This window comes from Sapajus apella, unplaced genomic scaffold (genome assembly GCF_009761245.1).
Source record: "Sapajus apella isolate SASKATOON/1434 unplaced genomic scaffold, GSC_monkey_1.0 scaffold135, whole genome shotgun sequence".
Lineage (NCBI taxonomy): Eukaryota > Metazoa > Chordata > Mammalia > Primates > Cebidae > Sapajus > Sapajus apella.
Genome location: NW_022437075.1, coordinates 2,208,646 through 2,218,551, shown reverse-complemented (window position 1 = coordinate 2,218,551; position 9,906 = coordinate 2,208,646). Strand labels below are relative to the sequence as shown.

At 45.5% G+C, this 9,906-nt stretch overlaps 1 protein-coding gene and 1 long non-coding RNA gene across 3 annotated transcripts in view; one reads left to right on the top strand and one right to left on the bottom strand.

Moving 5' to 3' along the window:
- EDDM13 (epididymal protein 13) overlaps positions 1-2,804 on the top strand; it is a 37,070-nt gene extending 34,266 nt beyond the window's left edge. For both annotated transcript variants that reach the window (XR_004264227.1, XM_032263075.1), the window contains one exon: positions 2,490-2,804. Coding sequence is in view for 1 of the 2 variants with exons in the window: in XM_032263075.1 (XP_032118966.1) it covers positions 2,490-2,514 (25 nt within the window). In the remaining variant the exon portion in view is untranslated. The remainder of the gene's footprint in view (positions 1-2,489) is intronic.
- A 1,494-nt stretch (positions 2,805-4,298) lies between these two features.
- LOC116539878 lies at positions 4,299-9,050 on the bottom strand. Its single transcript, XR_004264230.1, has 2 exons — positions 7,274-9,050; positions 4,299-5,969 (listed from the first exon to the last, which is right to left on the bottom strand). It is a non-coding gene; the product is annotated as an uncharacterized LOC116539878 (long non-coding RNA).
- Between the last annotated feature and the right edge of the window lie 856 nt (positions 9,051-9,906).

The following is a 9,906-nucleotide window of genomic DNA, read 5'->3' as shown; positions in this document are numbered from 1 at the left end:
TTATGTTTAACTCTGAAGGCCTTTGCTGTCTTATGTCACTCTGAAGGCCTTTGAGGTATCACGTTTAACTCTGAAGGCCTTTGCTGTCTTATGTCACTCTGAAGGCCTTTGAGGTATCACGTTTAACTCTGAAGGCCTTTGCGGTCTTACGTTTTACTCTGAAGACCTTTGCAGTCTTTTTTTTTTTTTTTTCCTTCTAACTATTCTCATCTGCTGAGGCCTTTGCAATCTTACACTTCTCTGTATTATCCCATATCTTTCAGTATTTCCTTTCAATTGTTCATATGGAGAAAAAATCTTAACCCATAGAGATAAGTCACTTAAATGGTAACAGTCATCTAACAGTTTGCCTTGTAAACTCTACATGCCCTTCAGTTAATAAAAAGTTTTTTCCAAGGTCTGTATGTAAAGCATGCAACAGGTTGGTGTGGCTCTCCAGTGAATAAAAATTTTAGTCCATGTGCTGTATTTTAGGTACACACTCATTTTAAGAAACAGTTTCATTTTTGAAATGAAAATCAAAGCAAATCTTTGTGGAATTCCTAAAACATCCCAGGTTTTCAGGGAACATGGCAGGAAGCCTCTGCCCCATTGATCAAGTTCAGCTTCCTGGCGTGGTACCCAAGGGTTCTCAGACTCCACACTTTTCCTGCTTCTCTAAAATTTTCTCCACTTCTCTGTCCCACATTCCATCCCCTGTCCATATTAAACTTTTTTTTTTTTTTGAGACAGAGTTTCGTTCTTGTTGCCCAGGCTCTCGGCTCAGTGTAACATTGGCCTCCCAGGTTCAAGTGATTATCCTGCCTCAGCCTCCCAAGTAGCTGAGACTACAGGCGAATGCCACCATGCTCAGCTAATTTTGGTATTTTTACTGGAGACGTGGTTTCACCATCTTGGCCAGGCTGGTTTTGAACACCCGTCCTGAGGTGATCCATCCGCCTCGGCCACCCAAAGTGCTGGTATTACAGACATGAGCCACCATACCCGCCTTGTATTAAACCACTTTGGATTTCCCTGAAAATATCACGTTCTCCCCACTCCATATGCCACTGGACGCATTGATCCCTTGATCTGTGTCTAACTAGAAAAATCCTCTAGATTCACCTAAGCAATGCTTTGGTTCAACAATCCTTCAGATTTCACTGAGGAAGACTGCTGAGGGAAATGAATGGTGCTGACTGGTTTTTCAGGCTCTCTTTAACCAAACATTAAAGTACCAGTCAAACCATATAGTTATTTTCATAAAACGGTGTGCCTCCAACCCATTAGCCAAGAGGTTGGCAAACTTTCCCTGTGAAGGGCCAAATAGTAAGTGTTGGCTTTTCAGGGCATATGGTGTCTGTTGCAACTATTCTACTCTGCTGTTGGAGGTCAAAGCAATCACAGAGAATACACCAATGGCTGTGACTGTGCCCAACAACCGACGATTGGCTAAACAAAACATGGTACAATCATACATGGATTATTATTCAGCCCTAAAAAAAGGAATTAGGTCCTGGCACCTGCAACAACATGGCTGAACCTTGAAAACCTTGTGCTGAGTAAAAGAAGCAGATGCAAAAGACCATACAGTATATGATGCCATGTATATTACATATACAGATTTGGAGAAGGTCAATTAGTAGTTTCCAGGGCTGAGGGGAAGAAGGATAAGGGGAGTGACTGCTTGAGAGATTTCTTTTTTGGGTTGATGAAAATGTTCCACTTTTAGAGGTGAAAAGGGCACAACATCTATTTGTGCATAGATTTAGTAAAAGCCACTAAATTGTGCACTTTCAAAATGGTTAGAATGGTGAATTTTATGTTACGGGCATTTTACCTCAATTACAAAAAAGAAACTTTATTGAAAGGGATGCAGCTGCAGTTGGCCCTGTGGAACACAGTTTGAGGGCCCCAGCTCACACAGACGTGTGAGCCCCTCTGGGAGCAAGAAATACCCCTGATCCATCTCTGGAACTCCAGCCCCCATTAGCAAACTTTAAGGTTCTCTTCTTGCAACCCTGCGGTGACTCCAGGGCACCAGGTTGAGGGTGCAGCGCAGGCAGGCCTGGGCAGTCCCTGCTCCTGTGGGACTCGCCCTCTAGTGGGAGGTGGGGCAGCAGCACTCGCTCCAGCCTGGCGCTGGGACGGTGAGGAACTGGGGGGGGGGGGGGGGGGGGGGTGTGTCGGTTCCTTCCGCTGGCTGGTCTCTAAAAGAGCCCTGCTCTGAGGAGGAGACAGTTGCCCTGGTGATTGGGCTAAGCTAGGGTCCATGAGATCTGAGGGAAGCGTGTTCCAGCTGCTGGAACAGCCTGGTGGGTGTAGGGACAAAGTGGGTGGAACCTAGTGATAGGGGAGAGTGGACTAGGCTGAGGGACGGAGGAGGTGGGCTTCAGGCGGGTCACAAAGATTCCTGCAGGGGAGGACAGAGAGGGCACCAGGCAAGGAGTTTGAGAATGCATGATGAAAATCAATGCACAGATTTCTTTCTCTTTTCTTTCCTTTGTTAGGGATGATCCCTGCTGTTCTTTCTAGTGAGCCTGCTCCATCTCAGCTCAGCCTCCACAAGGCCTCCATCTCCCAGGCATTCTTACCTCTGAAGAAAGCTCTCTGTGTGGACAGTAATGAACTGGGTCCTTTGAGGAACGGCACCTGGGTGCCCAGAGGCATGGCCGGAAGGTGTCTGTGGGAGCCGTGCCTTGGGAGGATGTACCCAGAGCGTCTGAGAGAGCATCTGCAGGGGTTTCTCCTATAATCTCTCCTCCAGATCATTCTCAAACTTTCCCCACTACTTCCATAATAAAACATATACTTGTTGAAATGGCTGAAAAGGCTTGGTTGGTTATTCCATTGGACCAACATTGAGAATTAACAGGTATGCTGGTGGTTTACCAAGAATCATAAACAATACCAGCTAATTGTGTACTTTACAGGTGAAGAAACTGCAGTTCAGAGGGACTGATGGCTTGCCCAACATCACACTAAGCTACAGACCTGAGATTTGACCCAGTTTGACTCATTCCAAATTCCGTATTCTTTTGTGTAAAGATTTGGGACGCCCCCAAAGAGGAAACACAGATGTGAGGATGTGGCTGCTCCAGGAGAAAGCCGTGTCCAGCTCTCCAGCCTCCATGTTTCTTGCCTATTCTGGAGGAGGTTCCATGTCCTGGTTGAGAGTTTGGTCCCTGGAGACAAGTTTCTTGGGTTTGAATCCCAGCTCCACCCCTTACTGGATATGCAGCCTTGGGAAGGTTATGGTCTCTTAATGCCTTATTTTACCATCTGTAAAATGGGGATAGTAACAGCAGGGTAGAAGTTCTCTTATCATCATGATCAGAACCATCATTGGCTGGTTCATCAAATAAGTTGGATCCAAAAGGTAATTAAAAATACTTTCACCATTTTTTTTTTTTTTTGAGACAGAGTTTCGCTCTTGTTACCCAGGCTGGAGTGCAATGGCACGATATCGGCTCACCGCAACCTCCGCCTCCTGGGTTCAGGCAATTCTCCTGCCTCAGCCTCCCGAGTAGCTGGGATTACAGGCACGCACCACCATACCCAGCTAATTTTTTGTATTTTTAGTAGAGATGGGGTTTCACCATGTTGACCAGGATGGTCTCGATCTCTTGACCTTGTGATCCACCCGCCTCGGCCTCCCAAAGTGCTGGGATTACAGGCGTGAGCCACCGCGCCCAGCCCATTTTGTTTTAAAATATAAAATTGTACACTAATTTGCCAATCTTTTGATACAATATCAGGGTTTTTTGTTGTTGTTATTGTTGTACCTGTCTATGGACCTACAATTTCCAGTCTGTCCCTTAAAAGGTCAGTAGAGACACAGGCATCCTTCCAAAGCTATTTAAGCAAAATCCTCACTACTTAAAAAAAAAAAAAGAAAAAGATTATCCCAGTAGCCATCTTGCCTATTCCAACGTCACATATTTTTTGTTGTTGCTCTTATTAACAATCAGCCTTTATTGCATCTTTCCCACTGAATTATTGTTTTGATGGAAAATATTATTTGCCTACGTTCTCATATTTTCCTCATTTATGTTAAATATAATTGCATTACATAATTGAAATAAAATCTATTACAATGAAAAGGTTTAGAATAAATACAACCAGCTCTTGGTAATCACACAACTGAACCTACAGAGAAGAATGAAGCACTGTACTAGCCAGGGGCGTTCGGTGAGCCTGAAGCATCAGTTGGTATATTGCATAGAGGCATGGCATCTTCTTTTACCCCAGGAATCATTCAAAAGTGGAGTTTAAGGAACAGTCTACTGAGCTTGCCTCATAAAGTTTAAATGAGATAATTTTTTTTTTTAAGTTCCGGGGTTCATGTGCAGGCTGTGCAGTTTTGTTACATAGGTAAATATGTGCCATGGTGGTTTGCTGCCCCATTTATCCATCACGTAGGTATTCAGCCCAGCATGCATTAGCTATTTTTCCCAATGCTCTCCCTCCCCGCAACCCCACACCCCGACAGGCCCCAGTGTGCGTTGTTCCCCCTCTGTGTCCATGTGTTCTAAATGAGATAGTATTTCTAAAACACAGTGCCTGGCACATATTTCTCAATTAATGTATTGCTACTAGTTAGGGCAGTGTTAGCCAATAAAAATCTGTGAGCTACATTTATTTCACACTTCCTGCTAGCCCAGAAACCAGTAAAATAAATTTGAACAATACGTACGATTTAATTCAATATACCCAAGATACATTTCAACAAGTAATCAATATAAACAATTGTTAATGAGATCCGTTATATCCTTCTTTTTGTATTAAGTCTTTGAAATCCATTGTGTATTTTTCACCTATTGCACATCTCAATTTGAATGCTAAAATTGATCTGCAATTACATTTTCTAACATTTATAGTTAAAAAGGAGATTCACATATCCAGATTTTTCCAAACATGGGTTAAAGATTGTCTAATAATTGAACCGAGTATCAATTTAAAATTTTTAATTAAAATTAAAAAAAAATTTTAAAGTCATCCTTCCCCATAACCCAAGTCTAGTCATGAGCAAGCATCAGACAATTCCAAATGGAAACACATTTTACAGGACACCCGGTCGGTACTCCTCAAAACTGTCAAGGTCATCAAAAACAAGGAGAGTCAGAGACACTGCTGCGGATCAGAGGAGGGCAGGAAGACATGGCAACTAAACGTCATGTGGTGTCCCACATGTGACCCCAAAACAGGAAGAGGACTTTAAAGGAAATACTGGGGAAATGTGAACAAAGTCTGGAGTTAACAGTACTGTGGCAATATTACAGTTTTGACACATCTACTAGGATTACATAAGATGTTAACAGTAGAGGAAGCGGGGAAAGGGATACATAAGAATGCTCTGTACTATATCATTGCAACTTCTCTGTAAATACAAAATTATCTCAAAATTAAAAATGTAAAATAAAAAATATTCCACTCTTCAGCTGCACTTATTTTACTTGTGTCTCCATGTCCTCCTCTGTTAAATGGGGATGCACACTGTACCTATTTCATACGGTCACTGTGGGAATTAAAGACAGTGTCCACAGAAATCCTAAAACCATAGCTCAGGCATTGTCAGCATACCATGCCTGCTAGCACCAGTTACTGTTACTACTGCTGCTATGATTATGATCTTTTATTTGTAACATTCTGACTGAGTTGATATGGCTGTGTTTGCATAACAGCTCATAGGAAGCTCTTGTCTTTTCTTATAGCAATTCATGTGCAAACGATCCTTTAAAATGTAATAAAGAAACTGCTAAAAGCCACGGAAACCACCCAGTAAGTTGATGACAGACAGATGTAAGCTGTATTAGTCTGTGTTCATATTGCTGATAAAACATACCCAAGACTGGGCAATTTACAAAAGAAAGGTTTAATGGACTTACAGTTTCACGTGGCTGGGGAGGCCTCACAATCATGGCAGAAGGTCAAAGGCACGTCTCACATGGCGGCAGACAAGAGAAGAGAGCTTGTGCAGTGAACCTCCCCTTTATAAAAAACCATCAGATCTCGTGAGACTTACTCACTATCACAAGAACAGCATGGGAAAGACCTGCCCCCATGATTCAATTACCTCCCACGGGTCCCTCCCACATGTGGGAATTCAAGATAAGATTTGGGTGGGGACACAGCCAAACCATATCAGAAGAGAATGCCAATCCCTCCATAGATAACGTAGGCAAAAATGATGTATTTTATTTTGGTGGAACCCAGTAGTAACTAAGTTTTAAACTAGCTTTATAAATTCATTTATCATTAGAAGGTTTTATATGCTAACCAGATTATTATATGCCCAGGTGCTTGATGTTAGTTTTTTGTAACTTCTCCTGCATACCATTAATGGCCTTTGTACATTTAATCATCCCTTCCCTTTGATGGTGGGAATGCTTTTAAATTTGATTTAAAATGAAATTAATGTGTCAGATCACGTCCAGACATCCATATGAGATTTCAACCAGCTGGTGAGAGTTTACTGGGTGGCCAAGTTATAAGAAGGTATAGAAGAGTGTTCAGGAAAACCTTTAGGGCAGTAGTTCTCAGTAGGCTGACTTCAGCCCCCAGAGGACATTCGGCAATGTCTGGAGACACTTTTGGTTGTCACAACCAGGGAGCTGGAGGCTGGAGAGGATTTTCCCTGGCATCCAGTGGGTGGAGGTCAGGGAAGATCCTCGACATCCTACAACGCACAGGGCAGCCAGCCCCCCACAACAAAGCAATGTCAGCCCCCAGTGTTAATAACCCTGGTACTGAGAAACTCCTAAGATCTGAGGCCATTCGGCTGCCGAGCTCGCCGCTGTATCCTTGGCCACTAGCACTTATTCGGCACTCACTGAATGAATGAATGCACAGCACGAACCTGTAATCAAGGACCAAGCGAACTGCGGGCGGAAGGGTTGCTCCTGAGAGCAAACAGTGACCTAGTTAACCTGGCGACAGGCGTGAAACAAAGTCTGGGTTTCCAACCAAAAATCGGGAAGGAAGGGGAAAAGAGTCAATCAATTCTTGCGAAAAGTCTCTGCGCACTTACTAGAAAGCACGCCGCCAGAAATCAGGCAGGTCGCCTGCACGCATATTATTATTTAAATAAAGCTGCCCCTCCGCACAAACAACCCGGAAGGTCACGGGAACTCCTCCAATCCCACCCCTGAGCTCGGTCCTCCCACGGATCTCCCCTCCTCCCGCCTCCTCGCCCCAGGCGCATGCGCACTCCCTGTCCCCCCCCCAGCCACCCCAGCCCGGCCTCCTCCAATGACGTCACCATAGAGGGCGGAAGGGAAGCGAAAGTCGTTACCATGGTGACCGCGACACAATCAGAAACGTCTACTAGTGACGGTCAAGCCCCCTACAACCGGTCCCAAAGCCGCAAACGAGTCAGTCATCGTGGTAGGACCTGGAGAGCGGGGCCGGGGAGAGCGGGACGCCTGGATCAGGGACTTCCCGCATTCACATTGGCTGCTAGGAGGCCTCGGCGACCACTTCCGGATCCGGGGCGGGGGTCGCAGCCCTTGCTCCGTCGGCTGAACTTGAACTCCCAGAAGCCTCTGCGACCGCATTCCTTCTCCTCCCTTCCTGCTTTCCCCATAAATAACAGCTGGTGAAAGCATCTAACAAGCGTTTCCAACCCGCCAAGTCATCACTGGTGTAGGCATTTGTATTCCAAGCTTCTTTTTACTGAAACGTGCTCCTCCTGTTGCTCTGCACCTTTGAGACTACAATACCCAGAAGTCTCTGCAAGTTGCCGAGTCCTCCACTTTTAAGGTTGTGTTGGAGCCAGCGAGACACCGGAAGTCTGGGGATAAGGCGGGGCCAGGCAAAAAGCAGGATTCCGATTGGTGGAGATGCCACAAGGCCAGGACAGAGTTGCACACGCGCATTGCGGCGGCTCGGCCCTCATTCTGCGTCTGTGAAGTCCTGGGGTCCGGGTGTTTCCGTCACGCGGGCGGTGCCGCATGTCGCCTGCGGAGAAGTTGGGGCTGCTCGCGCGAGGCGCTCTGGGTCTCATTTCCGAGACCGAAAATGCTGGCTCCAAAGTGGTGGCTCGGGACATGAGGGCAACTCCCAGTTTCCACCCTGTTTCTGAATGGGCCAGTCTCCATGGTAACGGCCCCTCCCAGTTCCCCTGTGACTTCACAGCCGCCCATGGGAGGGGAGAAAGCTGAGTTGAAGGGGCTGTGGGTTCTGAGTCAAGCTATGTCTTTGAGGCCACCTACCCAGTACCACTCGTTCCGGAGAGGATGAGCCGGTGACTTTTCACCCTCTCTGGGCCTCGGTTTCCCTTTTTGTGAAATAGTGTCTGGAGCCCCTCCTCTGCTCCCTTACTATTAGGGCCTCAGGCAAGAGAGAAAGACACCCTGTGTCTCAGTTTCCCCAGAGGTAAAGTGAGGATGATGTTAGAATTTGATGTTAAAATGTAGGGGTTGTTGTGAGAATTAAGGGAACCTCAGAGCAGTAGCCGGCACACAGTGACCACTTAAGTGTCAGCAGATTTCATGATCACCATTCTTACCTTTTCTTTGGAGATTTGGACAAGTTACCGCCCTCACTTCCTCCAGAGTCTTGGTGTGTTGATCTGCAAGTTGTATGTATCGGATTTTATGACCACTAAGCTTTCTTCTGAGCACACAAGACCAACGGTTTTGTTCTCTCTGAGAAATGCTACAAGGGCTTGGTATTAAGACACTGGAATTCCGGAAACCTGTCCCTGTCACACCAGTTGCTGTGTGACTGTGTCAATCATCGTTCTTTACTGAGCCCTGAGATTCCGTAAGGAAAATTGATGGGGATGAACTTCCAGTCCAGGCGCTGCCATTTTGCTTCGGGACCTGGGGCAAGCTCTGTGGCCCAGCATGGCACCATCTGTAACGTAACCAAAGGGTGCACAATTGAACTTTGAGGTTGATTTCGGTGCTAAAATCCTAGTCAGTAGTTCTAGCATCTTCACAGACCTCTCTTTATGCTCCACATCCCAATCAACACTTAGTGATTACAGATTTGTAATTTTTGTCATTGTAGTGAGAAGTAATTAACGATTTTGTTTTTTAAATTTGAATTTTTGACTATCAATTAGGCTTAGCATCCTTTTTTTTCCTTCATTAATGACTAGTCAAGTGCATTAGTGAGGAGGGGTGAAAGAGTAGAACAAGGAATTTGCTCTGTGACTGACTGTGGACAATCAGTTGGTAAAACTCACTACCTTTGAGCCAGCCAGAATCCTTTTATTATTCACTGGATATTCAGGTTTTGCCTCTGTAAATTTCCTATCTTTCATTGCCATTTTTTTCAATTAGTTCAATCTTTATTAATTTTCAGGTATGCTTTCTTCAATTAGGTTACAAATTCTCTACCACTAATGATCATTACAGTCGTTCTCAGTCTGTTTATTGTTTGGTCTTTTTCTGGTTTTTTGGGCTTATTTATTAATTTATTGAGACCAAGTCACGCTCTGTCTTCCAGGCTGGAGTGCAGTGGTGTGATCTCAGCTCCCTGTAGCCTTGACCTCCCATTTCAGCCTCCTGAATAGCTGGGACTACAGGCGCATGCCACCACCTGCAGCTAATTTCTGTATATTTTGTAGAGATGGGGTTTTGTCACATTGCCCAGGCTGGTCTCAAATTCCTGGGCTCAAGCGATCTAGCCACTTTGGCCTCCAAAGTGCTGGGATTACAGGCGTGAGCCACCATGTGTGCCCTAGGCTTATTTAAACACTGAAGAGTGTTCCTTTCTGGATGGAGGAGGATCACATAGCACTTGGGAGCAAAGATGCAGCCAGGTAACCCAGTGCTGGAGCCCATGATGGAGAAGATCTCATGGCCACTGTGGCCTTGCCCTGGGTGCTGTGGTAGCGTGGGAGGAAGGCCTCCCAGACACTGCAGGACACCGCAGGACACCAGCATGCTGAAGGTGAGGAACTTGGCTTCATGGAAA